This window comes from Pleurodeles waltl, chromosome 7 (assembly GCF_031143425.1).
Source record: "Pleurodeles waltl isolate 20211129_DDA chromosome 7, aPleWal1.hap1.20221129, whole genome shotgun sequence".
In the NCBI taxonomy this organism is placed as follows: Eukaryota; Metazoa; Chordata; class Amphibia; order Caudata; family Salamandridae; genus Pleurodeles; species Pleurodeles waltl.
This window is the reverse complement of record NC_090446.1, coordinates 1,324,648,799-1,324,674,093: the sequence shown is the minus strand read 5'-3', so window position 1 is coordinate 1,324,674,093 and position 25,295 is coordinate 1,324,648,799. Positions and strand designations below refer to the sequence as shown.

General features: G+C 45.7%; 1 protein-coding gene across 1 annotated transcript in view; it reads left to right on the top strand.

Annotated features, from left to right (window-relative positions):
- The window catches only part of PRKCG (protein kinase C gamma), a 758,936-nt gene extending 737,836 nt beyond the window's left edge, over positions 1–21,100 (top strand). The window contains exon 18 of the mRNA XM_069200667.1: positions 16,662–21,100. Within this exon, the coding sequence (XP_069056768.1) occupies positions 16,662–16,850 (189 nt within the window). The 3' untranslated portion in view covers positions 16,851–21,100. The remainder of the gene's footprint in view (positions 1–16,661) is intronic.
- The last annotated feature ends 4,195 nt before the right edge of the window (positions 21,101–25,295 follow it).

Genomic DNA, 25,295 nt, shown 5'->3' with positions numbered 1-25,295 from the left:
ACAACAAAAAAAAAACACACAAAAAAAAAATTGCCCTGGTGCCTAGAGTGTTCTGCCCCCCCCCCGGGGGGCAGTTCGGCCTAATAATAGGCCGATCTGTCCCCCGGGGGGGCAGAAATGGCCTAAAATAAATTTGCCCCCCCCAACCTCCACCCCCCCCCCCGGAGCGACCCTTGCCTACGGGGTCGCTCCCCCTGCGTGACATTGGCGCTAAAAAACAAATCCCCGGTGCCTAGTGGTTTCTGCCCCCTTGGGGGCAGATTGACCTAAAATTGGCCAATCTGCCCCCAGGGGGGCAGAAATGGTGTAAATACAATTTGCCCCCCCAGGGGAGCGACCCTTGCCTGATGGGTCGCTCCCCATCTCTAAAAAAAGAAACAACAAAAAAAAAACACACAAAAAAAAAATTGCCCTGGCGCCTAGAGTGTTCTGCCCCCCCCCCCCCCGGGGGCAGTTCGGCCTAATAATAGGCCGATCTGTCCCCCGGGGGGCAGAAATGGCCTAAAATAAATTTGCCCCCCCAACCCCCACCCCCCCCCCCCGGGAGCGACCCTTGCCTACGGGGTCGCTCCCCCTGCGTGACATTGGCGCCAAAAAACAAATCCCCGGTGCCTAGTGGTTTCTGCCCCCTTGGGGGCAGATTGACCTAAAATCGGCCAATCTGCCCCCAGGGGGGCAGAAATGGTCTAAATACAATTTGCCCCCCAGGGGAGCGACCCTTGCCTGATGGGTCGCTCCCCATCTCTAAAAAAAAAAAAAGAACAAAAAAAAAAAAACACAAAAAAAAAAATTGCCCTGGCGCCTAGAGGTTTCTTCCCCCCCTGGGGGCAGATCGGCCTAATAATAGGCCGATCTGCCCCCAGGGGGGGCAGAAAAGGCCTTCCCAAAAAATTGCCCCCCCTGGGAGCGACCCTTGCCAAAGGGGTCGCTTTGTTGCGTGACATTCGCGCGCAAAAACAAACTCCCTGGTGTCTAATGGTTTCTGCCCCCTTGGGGGCAGATTGGCCTTATCAAAATAGGCCAATCTGCCCCCAAGGGGGGCAGAAATGGCCTAAATATATATTGCCCCGTAGGGGAGCGACCCTTGCCTAAGGGATCGCTCCCCACCTAAAAAAAGAAGAATTCATCACAAAAAAAAAAAAAAAAAAAAAATGGTCCCTGGTGCCTAGAGGTTTCTGCCCCCCCTGGGGGCAGATCGGCCTAATAATAGGCCAATCTGCCCCCAGGGGGGGCAGAAAAGGCCTTCCTAAAAAAATGCCCCCCTGGGAGCGACCCTTGCCCAAGGGGTCGCTCCCTTTTGCCAATTTCAAGAAAAAAAAAAAAAATCCCTGGTGTCTAGTGGGGTTTCAAAAGCCGGATTGCAAGCAATCCGGCTTTTGAAACCTGTGAGAGACTTCAAAGGGAAGGAAATACATTTCCTTCCCTTTGAAGCCTCTCGGGGCCTCCCCCATGGGATTGAAAAAGAAATGCAAAAGCATTTCTTTTTCAATCGCGCTGGAAGCTCTGCTTCAAGCGCGATGGGGGAGACCCTGTGACTAATCAGCGCGCGCTCGCGCGCTGACGTCACAGGGGGGGTTGGGGGGGGTCGGGGGTGGGAGGGGAAGGGCTTCCCCTTCCATCCCTGACTTGGGGGGGTGGGGGGGAACCCCACAGAGGGAGCGAGAGCGCTCCCTCTGGGCTCTGTGCACAGGACGTAATGGTTACGTCCTGGGCACAGCAGCACTGTGCCTCAGGACGTAACCATTACGTCCTGGGCACAGAAGGGGTTAAGACAGGGTACAACTCCTCCCCAGCCAAACTGTCAGGAAGATCTGCACCCTGTACACCCAGGAGCCTTTTGTCCCAGTGTCTAGAAGAAATGCACAGCACACCTCAGGAGAACCATTATAATTCATGTTTCACTGCAGAAAGGCACATTTGGTTTAGGCAGAAAAATGCAAACGTTTTAACTGTTGCATTTCCAGAATAGTAACTTAAAATCCTACTTTACCATTAAAGAGGAGTTTAAATCATAGTTCAGATGAATGAAAGAGGCATTTCCCAATCTGATCCCAAACTCCAGTTATCACTTATTAAATGTAATAAGGTAATCCACTGTTGGTCTATGGGAGAGATAGCCTTTCCATACTGAAAAACGTCTTTAGGAGTTTTTCACTGCCATGGACATGCAAAACTCGAGTACACATGTCCTACTTTTTAAATACCATGTAACCCGACCTCTGAGTCTTTAGGGACTACCTTAAAGGTGAATTATAAGTATTAAAAAAGAAGGTTTATGCCTGGTAAAAGGTTTATTTGCCCAGTTTGAAGTACAAGTTTAGAACTGCACTACAGTCTACAATGGTAGACCTGAGATATTTCACTGTGCTACTTTACTGGATTGCACAATGAGTGCTGCAGCCCATTGGAAGCATGTCATTTACTGGCCCAGGCTAGATGTAGTGCCATTTACAAAGGACTTTTATAAGGAAATTAAAGGTATATACCAATTTAACCAAGTTTAAAAGGGACAGGTCATATACTTCATCAATGGTTAGCAGTAGTGAAATGTACAGAGGCCTAAAAACCAATGAAAAAGGTTCAGCACAAGAAGGAAGAAATCTAGGATGACCATTATATAAACCCTACGTAGTCTCCCTCTATTACGGTGTTTATTATTCATCACGCTGCAAAAGACATTTGTGTTGAGTCTCTCATGAGGAAAAGATACACAGGGTATTCATTCATCTATAAAATGCTTGCGAGTTGCAACACAGCCTAATGGTACTCATGAGAAAAGGTTAAACAAGATATGCATGCACTTGCTTAAAAATGATTGAGATTCAAAAGGAAAACAAGACTTCGGAGAGTTCACAGGAAAAAGCTAAGCAAGCTATGAACTCACATATAAAATGCTCACAAATTACCAGACACAGTGATGTGTTGTGAGGTAACCCAGTGTGCCTCAGATCCTGGTTTTGTTAAACTGTACAAACAATAATGATTCTGTCAGATCTATTCTAAAGTTCAAATCAATGTTTTAGCAAGGCCTTCACTGTCTTCCCACAGTAATCTACCACTTAGAAGACATGCAACCTACTTCTTAATTTTTAGGTCGTTTTCATTGAATAATGCACTTTAATATCACAGGTATAAAAAGACTCTATATAAAAGTGTGAAACAGCGTAGTGCTTTTGAATAATGACAGTAGCAAAGGTGAGGGAGCTCAAAAGATGTGTCTGGCTGCATAATTAAAATGCTTACAAAGGGCAATTGTAAACATACATATCTGCTGAATCATGCCATGTGTAGCTTGTATAGTACACTTTCAACCCATAGAATGAACTGTTTGTGTTACCGGGACTTAATCAGGACACAAACAAGGGTGCGTCCTCCATTTAGTGGAAAGAAGGCCACTTCACTTGTTTCAATCACAGAAACAGCATAAATATTCACCCCACAGGACTAATGAAATGTTCGGGTCAAAAGATCCCCAAGTGATCACTGTTCTTGAAAAATGTTCGGGTCCAACGATCCCCACAGCAAACCAACACTTGCTTTATTCAATACAACACTCCGGCTGCTGGGAAGATTCTAGGGTCTAGACAACTATTCAGCCTGGGAGACATGCTCAAACACCCACTCCCGCCATGGATGCTCCACAGTGCTCAGTACCAGCTGTTCTGCCAGGTTTTCAAGCATGAGGTCCTTCTTCATCCTTTTATCTGCCTAAGCTATAGGGGGATGGCCGCCCTGGATCTTGAGTGCACTTGCAGAGCTGGGCGAAAAAAGAAGGCATTTCCAGACCTCAGTTCTTCCACGCAGACTTATCAGCAGGTTTTCTCTCTTCTATTCTTCTCCAGTTCAGTTGTGTTCCAAGAAAGTGGTGATAGCCAACTTTTCTTTGAGACCACACTAACCAGCGATTGGTGATAATTGTGTTCCAAGTCCCTTGTCCTAAAAGTGTTTCTTGTTGATTTCTAGTAAATAATCTCATGAAACCTTGCTCGGGGGGTCTGACAAAGTGCAAGCCCAGTGCCAGTGTGTAGGGCATAAAGTCCCACTCAAGGATTATTTTATCACAATGAGGAAACTCCCCTTGAAAAACATTTTTGGATGGTCCCGAGGCCACGTTCCTTCATGATGTTTGTGGTCAGTCGTTGGCTGGGAACAGAGCACAATTAAAGTTCTCCTGCATTCCATGACAAGTGGCAGTGGATGAGCTGTAATTATCTTCTCACCGTTTCATGTCAGAGAAGCAAGCATACTGTGCTGTACCTGCAAGGGATTTTTCACATCACATCAAAGTTAATCACTGTAACTGGAGAAGGGAGAGAAAAGTCTAAAACAAATTCTGGGCTTTGAGGCAGAGAAAAGCCAAGTTTTAATACTATAATCGTTGCAGTCTGTTTAACAAAAGTATATATATTTACCACGGAAACAAAGTTTCGTTAGTCATTACAACGCTTTGTGAATTTCGTATTAGCATTTTCCTTAATGGAGTTGCAATGAACGCAACTTAGTCACGAGAACACTTCCATCGCAGGAAAAAACTGTTTTAACCTTTTCAATGGGGATGCCTTTTTGTATAATGTCACAATAGAGACATACTAGTTCAAACATTAGTCATGTCACAGTTGCACAGTATGCACCTAGACCATGCGTCATTCAAGGCACCTGCAGGCCTTATAACCTTACATTCAGAAAGGTTTAATGCTAGTATTTCAGCACAGGAAGTCTCTGATTGGTCGCTCTGGCTGTCCCAGTCCCATTACCCTACTGCACCAACACTTGATGGCAATCCTTAACCTCGGTATGATGTACCTGCCATTGATGCCCCTTGGCACCACCTGAATCGCTGCTTTAATCCATGTGTTAAAAGTTAATTGTTGTTCACTGCACGTCCAATTTATATGTTGCAGTTAGCAAAAACCGACATATGTAACAAAAAACAAAGCGATCCCAATTAAACACAAAACGCAACAACATAAAATTAAAAGCACAAGACCATGCAGACCATCACAATACAAAAATAGCACAATAAAAATACAGCAACATACAGGTACAGACAGTACAGCTTAAGTAGACAAAAGCGATGAGTTGCAAATCTGCAATGGAACGACCTCACTGCAAAGAAGATAGTAGCTAGACCGAAGCATTGCATTACTAAACCCCGTAGAAACCCCACCAACAAAAAACATAGCAACAAACAAAACACAAAGACCCGTGCACGACACCAAAACACAGTGAGGCAGTGCTGGGCACTAATCACTCAACAGTTCAAACCAATATCCACGTGCTACCTCGGAGCAATGCTCTGAGCCTGCACTGTTTGTATAGAGCTGGTGCCTAAGGCTTTCAGGCCCTCATTACAAGTGGTAGCATTCCCTCTGGAACCTTAACTCCAAGGGGATACCGCCCAAGGCAACTTGCAGCCTGGCATCTGTGAGTCTGGTAATTCTAGGTCTGCAAGGAACAGACTCGGTAGTAAGCATGGAGGGACCCAGCTTCGTTATTCTGGTGCGGCTGTGCACCCTGGGAAACACTGCAAGGACAGGAGAATGGGCTCCAGACGGAGCACAGTTCAGATTTATTTATGTATTTATTCATTTTTCAACTTTTATATAGCGCAAACTCGAACCTAAGATATTGGAGCACTTTGCACGAGCACCAGTTACATTACACAAGGGGACTGAGGCATGAAGATTCCCATTGAGAAGTCGTAAATTTCATAAAATAGTGATTTTCAATTTGGATCTACGAAATGCATTTGGTAGAAGTGGGTGCAATTTGCACTGTGACGTCTACCGAATGCATTGGTATTTTCTGAACGAACCTATGTATTTGTAGGTTGGTTCAGAAAATATTGATTTGTAAAGGGTTGAAATTTGACCTATATCATTAATATGCATGAGGTAGGTCGCAAATTGGGAGCCTGTTAGATTGGTTAAAGTCACAGGCATGGTGGCCTGTTGGGGGCAAACCACCACTCCTGCGATTGCTTTTAAATAAAGCATTTTTAATGCAGTCTGTTGTTCTAAAAGGAAATTGATTTAAAAAAGACAATGAATATTTTAAAAACATTTTTTTCCGAGAAGGCAGTGGTCCCAAGCACCACTGCCTGCTCATAAAAAATATTTTTGTTATGTTCAGAAAGGGGAAAGTGCCACTTGGGGGCCCTTTACTGTTTGCTAATACTTGCCACTACTTTAGATTTGATGGTAAACAATAATGTCTTGAAACCGGATTCTGATTGCAAAGCATTAATGTTAGACCTGACAGCCTTAGGGTAGTCACCCCTAACTTTTTGCCTGCCTCCCTCCACTTTGTGGACACTGTTTTTGTTGGTTTTTAGACTCTGCGCACTTTACCACTGCTAACCAGTGCTAAAGTGCACATGCCTTCTCCCTTAAAACATGGTAACCTTGAATCATACCTGATTGGACTATTAATTTACTTATAAGTCCCTAGTAAGGTGCACTTTATGTGCATAGGGCTGGTAAATTAAATGCTACTAGTGGGCCTGCAGCACTGGTTGTGCCACCCACTTAAGTAGCCCCTTTTCCTTGTCTCAGGCCTGCCATTGCAAGGCCTGTGTGTGCAGTTTCACTGCCACCTCGACTTGCCATTTAAAAGTACTTGCCAAGCCTAGAACTCCCCTTTTTCTACATATAAGTCACCCTTAATGTGTGCCCTAGGTAACCCCTAGAGCAGGGTGCTGTGTAGGTAAAAGGCAGGACATGTACATGTGTAGTTATATGTCCTGGTAGTGTAAAACTCCTAAATTCGTTTTTACACTACTGTGAGGCCTGCTCCCTTCATAGGCTAACATTGGGGCTGCCCTCATACCCTGTTGAAGTGGCAGCTGCTGATCTGAAAGGACCAGGAAGGTCATATTTAGTATGGCCAGAATGGTAATACAAAGTCCTGCTGACTGGTGAAGTCGGATTTAATATTACTATTCTAGAAATGCCACTTTTAGAAAGTGAGCATTTCTTTGCACTTAAATCCTTCTGTGCCTTACAATCCACGTCTGGCTGGGCTTGGTTGACAGCTCCTTGTGCATACACGCAGACACACCCCAAACACAGGGTACTCAGCCTCACTTGCATACATCTGCATTTTGAATGGGTCTTCCTGGGCTGGGAGGGTGGAGGGCCTGCTCTCACACAAAGGACTGCCACACCCCCTACTGGGACCCTGGCAGACAGGATTGAACTGAAAGGGGACCTGGTGCACTTCTTAGCCACTCTTTGAAGTCTCCCCCACTTCAAAGGCACATTTGGGTATAAAACAGGGCCTCTGCCCTACCTTATCAGACACTTGCTGGATAAGAAACCTGAACCAGAAACTACATCCTGCCAAGAAGAACTGCCTGGCTGCTCAAAGGACTCACCTGTCTGCTTTCTACAAAGGACTGCTGCCTTGCTGTTGGCCTGCTGCCTTGCTGAACTCTTGTCTGGCTGTGAAAGTGCTCTCCCAGGGCTTGGATAGAGCTTGCCTCCTGTTCCCTGAAGTCTCAGGACCAAAAAGACTTCTCTCTTTCACTTGGACGCTCCGTGCACCGAAACTTTTGACGCACAGCTTGTTCCGCGGCGAGAAAAACGCCGCACACTGACGCTGATCGACGCAATGCTCTTGGGATGACCGAAAATCCGACGCACGGCTTCTAGAGGAGAAATCGACGCGACGCCTGCCGTGAGATCGTAATTTCGACGCGCAGCCCCGCAGAACGACGCGCAGCCAGAAAACAAGCAGGAAAATCCACGCACAGACCCGGGACATCTGGTAATCCCCGCGATCCACGAAAAGAGACTGTCCGCGCGCCGGAAAACGACGCACGACTTCCCCGCGTGGAAAATAACAACGCAAGTCCGTGTGTGCTGGGGAGAAATCGACGCACACACCCTTTTTCCACGCACCTCTTCTTTTGTGGCCCTCTGAGGAGATTTTTCCACTCCAAACCAGGTACTTGTGCTTGAAAGATACTTTGTTTATATTATAAAGACTTAAGACACTGTATATCACTTTTCAGTGATATCCCTACAATTTCCCATTGCAAACTTTATTCTTTTTGACCTACAATTATCCAGATAAATATTATATATTTTTCTAAACACTGTGTGGTGTATTTTTGTGGTGCTATATGGTGGTATTGTATGATTTATTGCACAAATACTTTACACATTGCCTTCTAAGTTAAGCCTGGCTGCTCATGCCAAGCTACCAGAGGGTGGGCACAGGATAATCTTGGATTGTGTGTGACTTACCCTGACTAGAGTGAGGGCTTTTGCTTGGACAGGGGGTAACCTGACTGCCAACCAAAAACCCAATTTCTAACATTGGTGATCAGCGGTGAGGATAGGACTTGTATTTGTGCAGTGACATACAGTAGCTAAGTATTTCACTACCTACCCACAGTTGAAGGTCAACTTGGTTTTTATCTCTTTTTGCAAATCCGTTTTTTTTTCCTGACAATTTTCAAAAACTAAATCCTCACTCAACATGTCTCTGACTGGGTCTCAGACAGGGGACTTTGACCTAGTCCAGTTGGATACATATACGGTCAAACAACTAAGAGGATTCTGCAGGGCATTGAGGGTACCCACCCAAGGGGCCTCCAGAAAGGAGGACTTTCAAGTGGCGCTGAGGGCCTGGGCAGAAGCCCATTTAGAGGATGATGAGGAAGAGGAGCCAGAAAATGGCCCCTCAGAGGAATTTTCACTATCTGTGGATGGTGTTACCACTGCAATTGTGCCCCCTTCCAGACCAGAGAGCAGTGTCTCTGTGCAAAGCCTGACCGCAGAGGAAAGGAGAGAAGAAAGGGAGTTTCAATTGCAAATGGCAAAACTGAAAATTGAGGCTCAACAGGAGGAGAGAAGGGCAGAAAAAGAAGCCAAGCAAGCTGAGGCTGAAAGAGCAGCCAAACAAATTGAAGCCGAAAGAGAAACCAAACAGGTGGAGGCTGAGAGAGCTTTGGCTGAAAAGAAACTATTGTTGGCTCATGAACTGAGTCTCAAGGAGCTGGAGATCAAGGCAAGACAGTCTGAATCCAGCAATAATGGTGGCAGCATACTGACAGGACCTGCTGGAGAAAAGAAGGTTTGTATACCCAAAAATGTGGTGCCCAGTTTTGTGGTGGGAGATGACATAGATAAATGGTTAGCTGCTTATGAAGTTGCACTAAGGGCTCATGAGGTTCCTGAAGGGCAATGGGGGGTAGCTATGTGGGGTTATGTACCGCCATTGGGGAGGGATACACTCCTCACATTGGATCAACCTGATCAAAACACATACCCACTTCAGAAAGCCACTTTACTTGCCAAGTTTGGGCTGACCCCTGAGGGATACCGTCAGAGGTTCAGGGACAGCACCAAACAAACCACACAAACATGGGTAGATTTCTTTGAGTTTCCAGTAAGGCACTGAATGGATGGGTGCGGGCAACAAAGTAGCTGATTATAAAGGTTTATATGACTTGATTCTAAGAGAGCATATGCTTAATACTACTTATACAGAGTTGCGCCAGCACTTAGTGGATAGCAAGCTGACTGATCCCAGGAAGCTTGCTGAGGAGGCGCACCTCTGGGTTAGCACCAGAGTGTCCAAGAAGGTACCTGGGGGGGACTCCCACAAAGGTGGTCAGGGTTCCCAACAGAAGAAAGAGGGGGGATATAAACTTGCAGATAAGGAACTCTCCAAAGGCCCCCAAAAGAATTCCCAGGGAGGGGGTGGCAACCCTTCCTTTTCCAAATTTGGGAAAAAGCCAGGGACATATGACAGGTCAGGGAAACCTAACCCCAAATGCATGGAGTGTTACCAGTATGGTCACTATAAAGGCGATCCCCAGTGCCCCAAGAGGGCACCGTCCACTACCAGACAGGCACCTGGGTTGACTAGTGTAGCGCTTGGGGGGGAGATGGACCCAGATAGCTTTGGGGAACAGGTAGAGATTTCCTTAGTGTCCCTGGGAGAAAGAGAAATGGTGCCCAAGGTCCACATGCCCAAAAATACTTCCAAGTACCGGCAGTGGGTCACCATTGATGGGCAGAAGGTGGAGGCTCTGCGTGACACAGGAGCCAGTATGACTACTATCAAGAGTCAGCTGGTGTCAACAGAGCAGATAGTACCTAATACATTCCACCAGGTCATAGTCGCTGACAATCGCGAGAGTCACCTACCGGTGGCTCTGGTTCCCTTTGAGTGGGGGGGGACCTCTGGTACTCTGAAAGTAGCTGTGAGTCCTGCCATGCCTGTAGATTGTCTGTTAGGCAATGATCTTGAGCATACTGCTTGGAAAGAAGTGGAGCTGAAGTCTCACCTGGAGATGTTAGGGTTACCTGAGTGGGTCTGCATGACCACACGGTCCATGGCTGACCGAGAGGGAAGTCAAGGGCGTCTGGAGCCTGGAACGATGGCCAAGAGAGCTGCCAAGAGGAAGGACCAGGGGCACGGGAAACCGGCCCCAGAAGTTCCCGCAGTGGCTGACGGGGCTCCTGAGGAGGAGGCTCCCGAGCCAACTGGGGAAGACATTGCCACCCTAGGTGACTTACCTGAGCTTACTGGCTGGCAAGTTGAGGGTGGACCCCCCAGGGAGGAATTCTGCAAGGCGCAGAAAGAATGTCCCACTCTAGAAGGTCTGAGGAAACAAGCCTCAAGCCAGGCGGCAGGTGACACCTCTGGCGATCACCACCTATATTGGGAGAATGATCTCCTCTACAGTGAGCTTAAGGTTCCGGCCTTTGGGGCAGCACGTACGCTGGTGGTCCCCCAATGTTACCGAACCTTCCTACTGGGTCTGGCTCACGACATTCCCCTGGCAGGACATTTGGGGCAAGGCAAGACCTTTGACAGGCTTGTCACCCACTTTTATTGGCCCAAAATGAGGACACACTCAGATAAATTCTGCAGATCTTGTCCTACCTGCCAGGCCAGTGGTAAAGCAGGAAAAAGGGTTAAAAGCCCCCTGATTCCACTTCATGTCGTTGGCACCCCCTTTGAAAGGGTGGGCATTGACATTGTTGTTCCCTTGGACCCCAAAACTGCCTTAGGCAACAGGTTCATGCTGGTTTTGGTGGACCATGCCACCCGTTACCCAGAGGCAATCCCTCTGAGGACTGTAACTGCACCGGTGGTGACCAGAACTCTGATGGGGATATTTACCCATGTGGGATTCCCCAAGGAGATAGTGTCTGACAGAGGCACTAACTTCATGTCTGCATACATGAAGTCTCTGTGGGATGCGTGTGGTGTAACCTACAAGTTCACCACACCCTATCACCCCCAGTCTAATGGTCTTGTGAAGAGATTCAACAAGACCCTGAAAGGCATGATTGGTGGCCTCCCTGAGGCCATGAGGCGTAAGTGGGACGTCCTCTTACCATGCCTTCTCTTTGCTTACAGACAGGTCCCCCAGAGGGGGGTAGGGTTCAGTCCCTTTGAGCTTCTCTATGGGTACCCTGTCAGGGGACCCTTAAGCATTGTCAAGGAGGGATTGGAGAAAGCTCCAAATGCACCCCCTCAGGACATGGTCAGCTACATGTTGGCCCTCCGCAACCAGATGACCCGATTCTGGAAAGAGGCCCAAAGTGACCTTGAGGCCAGTCAAGAGGTAATGAAACACTGGTATGACCAGAAGGCCACCCTGGTAGAGTTTCAACCTGGAGACAAAGTGTGGGTAATGGAGCCAGTAGAGCCTAGAGCTCTCCAGGACTGCTGGTCTGGCCCATTTGAAATCAAGGAGCGGAAAGGGGAGGCCACTTACCTAGTGGACCTCCAAACCCCTAGGAATCCCCTAAGGGTGCTCCATGTGAACCGACTAAAGGCTCATTTTGAGAGGTCGGAGATCAACATGCTTCTGGTCACAGATGAAGGAATGGAAGAGGAGAGTGAACCTCTCCCCGACCTCCTCTCTGCCCAAGAAGGTGATGGGTCAGTAAGCGGGGTCATTCTTTCTGACTCCCTGACTCTAAACCAGAAAGGAGACTGCTATGAGCTGTTGGAGCAGTTCTCCCCCCTGTTCTCCCTTACTCCTGGACTGACCCACCTCTGTGTTCATGATATTGACACCGGTGACAGTCTCCCTGTGAAGAACAAAATTTACAGGTTGTCGGATAAGGTGAAGGCCAGCATCAAGGAGGAGGTCTCCAAGATGTTGACTCTAGGGGTTATCGTGAAATCCAGTAGTCCCTGGGCCAGCCCAGTGGTGTTGGTCCCTAAGGCTACTGCCCCAGGTGCGAAGCCAGAACTCCGGTTCTGTGTGGACTACCGGGGTCTCAACTCAGTGACACGGACTGATGCTCACCCCATCCCCCGAGCTGATGAGCTCGTTGACAGGCTGGGCGCTGCCAAGTTCCTGAGTACGTTTGATCTTACTTCAGGGTACTGGCAGATCGCCCTGACTGAGGGGGCTAAGGAAAGATCCGCATTTTCAACCCCTGATGGCCATTACCAGTTCCGTGTGATGCCGTTTGGATTGAAAAATGCCCCCGCTACCTTCCAACGGTTGGTTAACGGGGTCCTAGCTGGCAAGGATGCCTTCTGTGCAGCCTACCTGGATGACATGGCTGTCTACAGTTCCAGCTGGGAGGAACACCTGCTTCACCTCAAGGAGGTGCTTCAGGCCCTGCAACAGGCAGGCCTGACCATCAAGGCTAGTAAGTGCCAGATTGGGCAGGGTTCCGTGGTGTACTTGGGCCACCTAGTGGGTGGTGGCAAGGTGCAGCCACTCCAGGCCAAGATTGAAACTATCAAGGCCTGGCAACCAACCCGAACGCAGACTGAGGTGAGAGCCTTTTTAGGCCTCACAGGATACTACTGCAGATTTGTCAAGGGCTATGGTACCATTGTATCACCCTTGACAGAACTCACTTTCAAGAAACAACCTAGGTTGGTGAATTGGACAGAGGCTTGTCAGAAAGCCTTTGACGCCCTGAAGGAAACCATGTGCACGGCCCCCGTGCTCAAGGCCCCTGACTACTCCCAGGAATTTATCGTGCAGACAGACGCTTCAGAGCATGGCATAGGGGCAGTCCTAGCACAGCTAAATGAGGAGGGCCGAGATCAACCGGTAGTCTTTATTAGCAGAAGGCTATTACCACGGGAACAGAGGTGGAGTGCTATTGAGAGAGAAGCTTTTGCTGTGGTCTGGGCACTGAAGAAGCTAAGACCCTACCTGTTTGGGACTCACTTCCGGGTTCAGACAGACCACAGGCCCCTCAGATGGCTCATGCAGATGAGGGGTGAGAATCCAAAACTCTTGAGGTGGTCCATTTCCCTACAGGGGATGGACTTTACGGTGGAACATCGCCCAGGGGTTGACCACGCCAATGCTGATGGTCTCTCCAGGTACTTCCGCCTTAGCGATGAGAGCTCCCAGGAGGTCGGGTAGCTCTCCCCACTTTCAGCTGGGGGGGACACATGTTAGACCTGACAGCCTTAGGGTAGTCACCCCTAACTTTTTGCCTGCCTCCCTCCACTTTGTGGACACTGTTTTTGCTGGTTTTTAGACTCTGCGCACTTTACCACTGCTAACCAGTGCTAAAGTGCATATGCCTTCTCCCTTAAAACATGGTAACCTTGAATCATACCTGATTGGACTATTAATTTACTTATAAGTCCCTAGTAAGGTGCACTTTATATGCATAGGGCTGGTAAATTAAATGCTACTAGTGGGCCAGCAGCACTGGTTGTGCCACCCACTTAAGTAGCCCCTTTTCCTTGTCTCAGGCCTGCCATTGCAAGGCCTGTGTGTGCAGTTTCACTGCCACTTCGACTTGGCATTTAAAAGTACTTGACAAGCCTAGAACTCCCCTTTTTCTACATATAAGTCACCCTTAATGTGTGCCCTAGGTAACCCCTAGAGCAGGGTGCTGTGTAGGTAAAAGGCAGGACATGTACCTGTGTAGTTATATGTCCTGGTAGTGTAAAACTCCTAAATTCGTTTTTACACTACTGTGAGGCCTGCTCCCTTCATAGGCTAACATTGGGGCTGCCCTCATACCCTGTTGAAGTGGCAGCTGCTGATCTGAAAGGAGCAGGAAGGTCATATTTAGTATGGCCAGAATGGTAATACAAAGTCCTGCTGACTGGTGAAGTCGGATTTAATATTACTATTCTAGAAATGCCACTTTTAGAAAGTGAGCATTTCTTTGCACTTAAATCCTTCTGTGCCTTACAATCCACGTCTGGCTGGGCTTGGTTGACAGCTCCTTGTGCATTCACTCAGACACACCCCAAACACAGGGTACTCAGCCTCACTTGCATACATCTGCATTTTGAATGGGTCTTCCTGGGCTGGGAGGGTGGAGGGCCTGCTCTCACACAAAGGACTGTCACACCCCCTACTGGGACCCTGGCAGACAGGATTGAACTGAAAGGGGACCTGGTGCACTTCTTAACCACTCTTTGAAGTCTCCCCCACTTCAAAGGCACATTTGGGTATAAAACAGGGCCTCTGCCCTACCTCATCAGACACTTGCTGGAGAAGAAACCTGAATCAGAAACTACATCCTGCCAAGAAGAACTGCCTGGCTGCTCAAAGGACTCACCTGTCTGCTTTCTACAAAGGACTGCTGCCTTGCTGTTGGCCTGCTGCCTTGCTGAACTCTTGTCTGGCTGTGAAAGTGCTCTCCAAGGGCTTGGATAGAGCTTGCCTCCTGTTCCCTGAAGTCTCAGGACCAAAAAGACTTCTCTCTTTCACTTGGACGCTCCGTGCGCTGAAAATTTTGACGCACAGCTTGTTCCGCGGTGAGAAAAACGCCGCACACCGACGCTGATCGACGCGACGCTCTTGGGATGACCGAAAATCCGACACACGGCTTCGCAAGGACAAGGCCGCCCGACCTCTAGAGGAGAAATCGACGCGACGCCTGCTGTGAGATCGTAATTTCGACGCGCAGCCCCGCAGAACGACGCGCAGCCGGAAAACAAGCAGGAAAATCCCCGCACAGACCCGGGACATCTGGTAATCCCCGCGATCCACAAAAAGAGACTGTCTGCGTGCCGGAAAACGACGCACGACTTCCCCGCGTGGAAAATAACGACGCAAGTCCGTGTGTGCTGGGGAGAAATCGACGCACACACCCTTTTTCCACGCAGCTCTTCTTTTGTGGCCCTCTGAGGAGATTTTTCCACTCCAAACCAGGTACTTGTGCTTGAAAGAGACTTTGTTTATATTATAAAGACTTAAGACACTGTATATCACTTTTCAGTGATATCCCTACAATTTCCTATTGCAAACTTTATTCTTTTTGACCTACAATTATCCAGATAAATATTATATATTTTTCTAAACACTGTGTGGTGTATTTTTGTGGTGCTATATGGTGGTATTGTATGATTTATTGCACAAATACTTTACACATTGCCTTCTAAGTTAAGCCTGACTGCTCGTGCCAAGCTACCAGAGGGTGGGCACAGGATAATCTTGGATTGTGTGCGACTTACCCTGACTAGAGTGAGGTCTTTTGCTTGGACAGGGGGTAACCTGACTGCCAACCAAAAACCCCATTTCTAACAATTAATATCTAAGCTAAAGAATCTATTTGGAAGGGACGCCCCTCCAAATACTGATTCTGTGTTTATTCTAAATCCAGATTGTGATTTAGCAAAGTGTTACAGAATTTCTATCCGCAACATTTTAAAATGCCATTTTTGGATGGCAAAGGCCTAAATTTGACTTTTGCAACCATAAATCCACTTGATTCATCGGGTCCAAGATCACTTTAATTTTTTTAGACAAAGGAAGATTGAGTGATTTGCCCAGAATCACAGGAAACAGAGCCGATGCTGAGACTCAAACTTGGTTTCCCAGTTCCAAAGTTGACAGCTCTAATTGTAATACCACTTTTTTCCACCTGACCTGTGCAGCACCACATGTGCTCCCCCTAAGGATCTCTTCCCAGCCCATTAGCTCCCCCTCCTCACTCCTCCAAAGAAGCCAGGTCGGATGTGCATGCATATCTGGCCTCATCCAGACCCAGAGGCCAGAAGCTAGTGTCTATTTTCTGGAGGGCCTTCACTGCGTCAAGACCTGTATGGGGAGCATGTTATGAAAAGTAGGCATCTTGTATCAGTAGTCTCAGTTCCCTCTACCCATCCCACAGCTGCAATGCTGAGTGCAAGTCCTCCCCATTAAAAGTAGGAACATCCAAGCTGTTTGTAGAGTCCTGGGTAGTGGCCCAATCATCCCTGTGTCCTCACCTGCCCAGATCAAACCATGACGGTGCATACAATGCTCCTGTGGACTGAACCTACCCTGCCTTGACCCTCGAACAAATGACTATCCTCAAAGACCCTCTGGCTGACATGTTCTACCTGAAATGGCTGATGGGAAATGTTAATTTGTCCTTAGAACAGAGGGAAACAATACAGGGAAAGTATCTGTCATTTCTGGGTCAGCTGGGGACAAGTCTTGTATTTGCAGGATTTTGGTGTGGGGATAACAGAGTCAGAGATTCCACCTCTACCATCTCCCCCTCCCCAAGGGTATCTCCTGAACCAAAATCCTGCAAACTCAAAATGAGGGACTCACTGCTTATTAAATGAGTGTTGTCATGGTGGTTGTGGGGTGTGAGAGGATCACTTTATAAGACTGTTCTCCTGTCAAAATCCAGGATCAGAAGAAGTTACTTTGTCCTGTTTCTCTTCCACTCCCTTACTATCTGTTTTTGTCTCTACAGTGTGGCAGGAGTGGGGAGAATTTTGACAAGTTCTTCACTAGAGCTGTGCCCATGCTAACTCCACCGGATCAGATGGTACTGGCAGGCATCGACCAGAGCGAATTCCAGGGCTTCACTTTCATCAACCCGGAATTCATTCACCCTTCCCTGCACAGCCCGCACAGCCCGGTTCCTGTCTCTGTGGTGTGAATGTAAGGGCATCCCTGGTGAAGGGAGGAAGTGAAGAACTCTGCTTGTGTCCTAACCCCCACCCAAGCATCAATGTCTCCACTCGCCCCCATTGGCCAGCATGGCATACTACGTGGCAATATCTTCTGATGCCTCCACCCCCCCACGCCCACCGCTTCCATTGTATAGATTGGTGAAAGCCTACCAATGTCTGTCCCCAAGTTTTTGCCTGCCATGCAAATTTAATGATCCCAGGTTCTGAGCTGACAGCACCGAGTGGTAAAGGTTAATGATGACTGCTGATGTCTTCCCTGTTGGAATAATTTAGAACTCCTGCATACTTGAGCAGTGGAGAACCGAGAGCTCAATTATGGGAGTGGATCTTAATTACATTGACAGAAGATAAGTTCAAGATGGTGTCTCCTGCCCACCAGTATTGAGTTTCTGGCTGCACTATCTGGGTGGAAACAAACTGAAAACCCAACAGTGAAGATTTGTAGGTTAGCTTCATATGAAACGATCTAATGAGAGTTATGTGCCAATGACAGAGGAATGTGCACTTGATCTTGCCTAACTCTGTCGAACACTAAATGTGTGTGAAAAAGGCCTATGGGCACTTGTTGTTAAAAGGGAAGACCTTCAAATGGATTCCTTTGAGAACCTGCAGTTAATGCTAGAAGGTGCATTATCAAAGGAAGTGCTTGTGTTGATCTCTGTGCACCAAAAGAAGGTTACTCAAGGACAGCCAGGGTTAATGGATGTGTGTCCACTCACAGTGACATCATAACAGTCACGCATGGAGGTGGAAAAAGCTGCATCTTTGTCTACCTGTAGGGCAATGTAACACGATTTTAATGAAGAACTGCTGAAATTGAATTGATTTGTGCAGAGAGAGACATTTCTGGGAAATCTGCCAAAAGTAACATGTTACAGTCTATGGTTTACAGAGGTCTTCCACGAGGGGAAGAACCTATGCTGGATCTATTTCTGCAAGTACAATGAACATACATAAGTATTATAGATATTACATTGGAATCTCTTTGGACGCTTTCTACATAATCCATATTCTTTGCAGATTTGTGCCATATTTGAAACGGATTTGGTCAATCATCGAGTGACAAGAAAAAGACAACTGTTTTGATTTGCAGCTACACAGGATGAATTGTATGTTTCCTCCTATGGTTTCAGGCTTCCATCAACCCAGCTATGCACCCCCTATTGAGTGGTGTAGTACATGTGAAATGTTGATATCCATACACATTTTGTGGTCCCTTACAAGTACTCGGGATATCAAAATGCTTCTACCTTCAGCCCTTATTTTGGTGCATTGACTGCTTGCTCAGATCCACTCATTTAGCTTGCTATGTGGCTGCTTCCGGCATGGCTTTCCAGTAGTCAAGTTACGCTTTGTTTTCTGTTGTGCAGGTTTTTCAGTCTGCATGATTCTCAGTAGAATATTAGTAATATACCCATCTTCATGGACGTAATACAACTTCCTCAGTACACATCCTTTACCACTGACACCTGGCCTCTAGGTCTTCACTGCAGAGGTGCCTGTTAATATGAGGTTCCCCTCCTCCTATCCAGTTAACAAAGAACCCTATATTGTAGATATCGTATTTCATTTTGTTGTGGGTTTGCTAGCCCTTCTTGTTTCCATCGAATGTGTTATGATTCCACTATCCATCAGGCCTAAGGACAATAACGCACAGAGCATGTCCATCTATTACTTCAGTGAGGTGGAATGGTTGTTGAGTAGACATCAACATTGTGTTTGGAGGTTGTGATCTGTGGGATAGAGGGTGTGTCCCACATGTATGTATGCACAACAGACTAATAGATTGTTGGGTAGAAACAGTTGTGACCTAACTCTGCTGTGCAAGAAGATGATGTAGATTATCAGTAGGATGGAAATAATGTTGAGATACTTTTTCAAGTTGAAGAGTTTCCACATAATATTAGAATGAGGATAAATCAGTTGGGAAATTGGTAGTAAATGCTACTCAATTAAAGGTATGTTAAATTCATACCTGAAAGAAAAGCAGCTGGGTGACACTTGAGCAGTGGACAAATCCTGAGAAAAAAATCTTATTTTGTATCCTTTCGTTTTGAGCTCTGCATCCATCAAGGCACCCACCAGCATCTACTCTGAGTGCAGGCCTTTGGGGACACAGTGGAAGCTGGGGGTATAGTTCGTCTCACCGGTTTTACTTGAAAGTCTAGTTTGCCATTGCTCTTGGGCCAGCTATTTCTACAGTTGTGCTCCTACACCTTCCAGAGGGTAGTCCATGTGGAAATATACAACTTCAAAAGTAGGAACTTGATGGTGTCCTCTGGATGTAGCCAACTGTGGGACCTGAAGACCTAGGTCCAGGTCCCTACTGCTCTACAGACTGTGACCTATGGGACAGTGACTTACCTCTCTGTGTTTCAGTCTTCTTATAAGTAAATTTTGGGTGTTTGAATGTCGGAAACTCATGAACAAGGAGTCTAATCAAAACTAATCTGTAAATGTGTACATTTCTTGCACAATGTCTGAAAATGTGTGCGGCCTGTATTTGGTCTGAATTATACCTTATACCGCCTGAACAGTAGCAGCATGACCTAATTAAGTGTGTGTGTTTGTGCGTATTAAACAAACGTCCAATTAATTGTGTTATAGAAAAACCTGAATTTACGTGTATAGGAAATACTGTATTAGACGATTTAGCAAATAATGTCCCAAAAAAGCAATATCGCAGTCCACCTCATCTGTAGGAAAAAAAGTGGACGTGCCATGTTTTTTTCTTTAATCTCTAACAAAATTGTTATGTATTCTTTGTTAAAAATGTGAAGGCAGCTTTATTTTCTGGATTCATTTTTGAGTTTCCTGATTGCTATACCAGTTTGTGTTTGGTTGGACGCATTTCAGATTATTTCTGGAACATGGCTTGTCTGTTTTTGTAATTTGTTTCAAAGTAGATTAACCAACAAACAATCTATTTGAAACATGCTTGCATTTTAACGCTGGAATATGATCTGTGGACAAGACACCTGTTCAGACAGAAGTGATTTAAAATACACTATTTATTTCTTCGTGATTAAAACTGTTTAGTGAGTAACCCGCATACCCATTTACAGACTATTTCTAAAAATGAAACCCACTGCTAAGGAACAGACCAGAAATGCATGGTAAACGAAGCAGAGTAGTTCTTATTGGTGATAATTCATTTTGATAACTTCTTTCGGCATTTGATTCTCTAAAATGCATCAACCTCAACCTGTGTCCTTCCTACATTTTAGATGTATTTGCTTTTTTTGTGGACGCATTTTCAAGAGATCTTCTAACAACTACCAGAAATGTATTCGTTGTTTTTTTGGTAGCGCCTCATGGATTAGGAGAGCTGTAAAATGCTTCATGTTGGAAGTTTACCTCTGCATTACTGACTTTAAGGTGATAAATTAATTTCTATTGCAATCATACTGAACAGCGTGCCACCTACTGCTTTTGGTAGATGCTCTCGGGATGTAAGAGCCATCACCTGGAGGGACTGATTCAGGAAGCTTTTAGCAGGCTAAAATCACTTTCATGCTTGAAAGCAGTCCGAATGTACGCATGTGTACAATGCACATGATCGACAAAATTATCCATATATATATATAATTTACCCCGAATTACCTTGCCTCGCATAAAGTTTGCCATAAAGTTCCCCAATTAATGCAGTTTTTTAAATGTACGTAGGATAGAGTGATGTATACGAGAAAAAAATAATTGCCATTTTGAAAGAAATGTAAAGTGAACATAAATTGTGAGTTAGTAAATTGTGTATAAAACACAATCCTGGTTTAAGAAAAAAAGGAAGTGAATCCTGCTTGTATACCTTACTGTTCGACAATAAATACATTTTGCATGAGTCACAAATAAATGTATTTGAATTTCCAAAAAATAGTAACTTATACATGTTGCATTAGCATTAGTTTAAAAAGAAATGCTCTTTTTTCTCTGCAGCCCTGTAGAAACTTTACTACAATGTTCTAATCGCGAATACTTTTTCTCTTGTTGTATTCTCGATTTTGCCGTTGTCCTTTCTTATTTTGAATTTCTCTAGTTTCTCTTCACCATAGAACTTTGATTTCATCATGATGTATCCTAAGCTTCAGTGTATCCAGGCCTGACGTTTCATAAAATTATTTCTCGATGTCAGGAGTTCTCTCATTTGATGGTTATAAATACGCTCTTAATCTAAAATCGAATCTATATGAATTTAATAAACACAAATAATATTATTGTTATTAGTAGAAATAATAATACTAATATTCAGCTACATAGACATCTTAAACTAGAGTGCATGACTGATGTTTGATGAATGCATGGACTTCTCTAAAACAATGTATTCTGTAGAAGCTTGTGTCAGAGTTGCAGTAGTATGTGTAAAGCTGGAGTCAATGTGAGGAGGTTTTGTGTTCCAGGACTAGGCAGTAAAATAGAGGAGCGGAGTCATCCTCAAATATTTCGAGTCCATGTAAGTCAGGATGAAAGTGTTATTTTTTTTTTTGCATAACAGAAATTTTAATGTAGCTGGAATGCAGAGAATATCACTTTGCAATAACAAAGGAAACAGAGCAAATAAACATTTGCATCTGTCCATTTGCAATAATAAAAAATATTAAAAGCAATGTAAGTTAGAAATTAGTTTCTTAGTAAAAGTTAACCATTTTGGTTGGAAGGAACGGTATACATATAGAAAAAATGAAACATAAGTAACTGGAATTTGAAATTTGGTTATAAAATAATTTAGCTGCAAAAAGTAGGAATATTGACTTGGAAAGTAAGCAATATATCTTCTGGCTAGCATTTGTTCTTGGATAGTTATGGAATAGAGGAGCCAAAGAAAATTGTTGTTCCAAGTGTTTGTCAGTTACTGAATCTTCTGTTGGGATTGCTGGAAGAAGTTCGTGACACTTGAAAGCAGCCACACTAATGTCACATGAATGCAGTCTACTCTTTTTAATCCAGTTAGTAAAAGGATAGAAGCTTTTCCTGAAGAAAGTCCATTTTATTGTTATGTTTTTGATTAGAACTTGCACTGCTCACTTACACTCGCACTACTCAATCCAGTCTCTGGAATTTATATTCTCTATTAATTGTTTTTAACAAATTAGAAAGTAGCAGACCAGATCTCCTTGCCATTGCAATATGCCCACACCACTTTCTTGAGTGACCCCACCTTCCCAGACAACATAAGCCCAAAGATAGAACATAAAGAGACACCCTTTTCAGCCTCATTGATACACTCAAATAGGTACCATATGTCACACAACCAATATAATCTAAAGGGCACATTTGCAACCTTTTCTTCTCAAAATCACCAATAAACCAATTTTAACCACCCATGCCCCTGGACTGTACGGACCACTTTGCCATCTCTGTCTCACTGCTGAGCCTCATGCCAACAAACCAAGATGAATACAAGAATGAAGACCAGTCTTCAGATCCTTTAAAGACTTCTCCATAGACCAATTCTTGAACTTTCACAATATCAACTCCACATCCTTTGCCAACACTCTTCTAAACAACTTCAACAATTTTTGGGAAGCTATGTGGACATCTACATCCCAATTACAAAATTACAAAATGCAAGTGGAAGCCAAAGCCTTTGGTGCTCTGGGACTTACAATAGCTCGTGGACACTAACCTATCCATCTTCAGGCAGGAAAGAAAATGAAAGAAAAACAGAACTCCTGATGACCTTCGAACACTGGCGTCCATCTGTGCAAAAACTGACATCTTATCTCGTTAGCCTTAGCAAGTTACTATACCAACTCTATCAATGAAGCTACCAACTGAAGCAGAACACTGTTCAAGTCAATCAGGCACTATAACAACCTCTTGCTGAACCTGAATATTCCACATAAGTTCAATGCCATCAACCTCTTCTTCAGTGAAAAAAATACAGAAGGTACAACAGCACATGAAGCCTGCTTTATTTCTTTCCTGTAGAATCCCACAATGGTCAGCCCCCACAGCTATATCTCAATGCCTTTCTCATTCAAGGCATCTTCCTAGGAGCTCTCTTGACAGCCCAGTTCCATCCATTCTTAAAGTAAACTACACTGCTAGAACATAATGGCCTCACCACCTCCCAGCCCATCACTTCCACACTATTCATGGGCAAAATCATTGAAAAAGCAGTCTATTTTTAACTCTGCAATCACATCAGTGCTAACCATCGCTTGCACGACTACCAGTCTGGATTAAGATAATACTGCGACACAGAGATTGCTACCTTGCTCATCATAGATGATGCCCTCTTGTCTACAGATAAAGATGACACTGCCTTCTGATGATGTTGGACCCTTCAGCTGCCTTTACACAGTTAACCATTCCACCCTCATTTGCACTCTGCAATATTGATTGGGATTCACCGGCGATGCCCTTCACTAATTCCCCTTCTAACAGTCCATCTGATACAGGTTTGTTCACCTGGGCACCTTCAGGTCACAAAAGATCCCTATGAAGTTCCATACTGTTTCCTTCCATCTTCAACCTTTACATGAAGCCGCTTGGTACTCTGTCCAAGATTCAACAATCTGCTGATGGTACACAACTCTATTCGGAAGTCTCCTCCTCTTCCCACATGCAGTGCCTCAAATACTGCACACCATCCAGATCTAGATGCCCATCATTTACCTGAAGCTCAACCCAACCAAGACAGATTATCTTTTATTTAAAAAACAAAAATCAGCAAAATCTTCCTCAACAACATGGACCTTGACAGCTTGGAACCCCAACCTTCACCAAAAGCCAAGTCACTTGGATTCACCCTGGACACCAACCTCACCCTCAAGCAACACATTGCCAAAAAACACAAAGAAGTTGGCTTGGTCCCAGTCAGTCTTCTAAAGAAACTCACACTGCTACTTCCCAAAAGTGACTGCAGAACTTTTATTCAAACCCTCATAGCCTCACATCCTCACATCTGGATTGTGGTAATGCCCTACTTCATAGGCTCCCAAACTCCACACTGGCACCCCTTAAGGGTGTTGTACATGCTGCAGCATGACTCATCAAGGGCCTGAAGAAATAAGATCACATCACCCTTGTTAGAAATGGGGTTTCTGGTTGGCTAGCTTATGCACCTAAGCCAGGCAGAAGCAACCTACTCTAGTCAGGGCAAGGGAGTTACACGTCCAAGATAACCCCTGCTAACCCCTTGGTAGCTTGGCACGAGCAATCAGGCCTAACCCGGAGGCAATGTGTAAAGTGTTTGCACAACACACAAAACACACGTGACACACTATCCCCACCACAAAGGAAACACAACACCAAGTTATATGAAAATAAACTGTATTGTACACAATGCAGGTATTAGACCAAACATCACATATCAATAATATCGTGCTACCTTAGCAGTTGTCAGAACATTACACATTAGATACTCTGCAAAAGTAGCAGTAGTCACATATAACACACAGGTTATTTAGTATTCTGCAACATAAGCAGTAGTCAGGAAACACGTTATTACACCAAATCACTTGTCATAAGAATATCATAATGTAAAGAACATTATAAAACGTTAGGCAAGTCAGAAAAACATATTAGCATGTTATGCCCATAAAAAAAAGAAACATTTGCATACACATATGAAACATAAGTAACAGGTAGGGAACATATAAATCACTAAAGTCTCTAAAAAGAACTTAGGCCATATATATTGTTTTGTAGTGGTACCTGCTTTCGATGAGGGCACCTCCAGTGCCATTGGAATAAAAATGGGGTCCCCGGCGCTCCTCTGCACCAAACGGGGAAATCCCAAGAGTTCTGGGTTTGAGGGGGGCGGCACGCACCCCCTCTCTATTAATGACGGGCCCCTCCTGGGGCCTGCAATCACTGGGGGCCTCTGGGCCTCAACCGGCACTGACGAGGGGGGCCAAAGTCAGTAAACCGATTTAGGACAGGAGGGGGACGCCATGCACCCCCTCTGATTTGTACCAGGCCCCTTCTCGGACCTGCGATCTCTAGGGTCCCCCCTGGCCGTCTCCAACACGGGGGCCACAGCAATGCCCCCAAAGAATAATACTGGGGCCTGGCGGCGCGGGGAACCTCCGATGAGGTTTCCACCCCGCCCGCCTTTGAGCTGCACACGATGAGGAGGAGGGGGGCCCAGCGAGCGTCAGTCCCCCTCCAACTAGATTATCCAGGTCACGCTCCTCCGGCAGCAGGCGAATTCGCCTTGTCCCTGGGCTGCGGCGGTGAATGGCCCTAAGTCAGGGCCTTCTGGTGCCCTTGGGGCACTCCACGAAGTGAATCTCACCCTTGCTCTGTTTTTTTGCAGATGGGCTTTCTTCGGGCCCCAGGAGCACTGTAAAGTGCGATTCACTCGCGCTTTGGCCATACAGCCTCCCCTGGCTGCGGCGGTGAACACAGGACACAGCGACATTCTTTCCCAAAAGCGCTTAGGGCATCATATTAAGCATGGGTCGTGG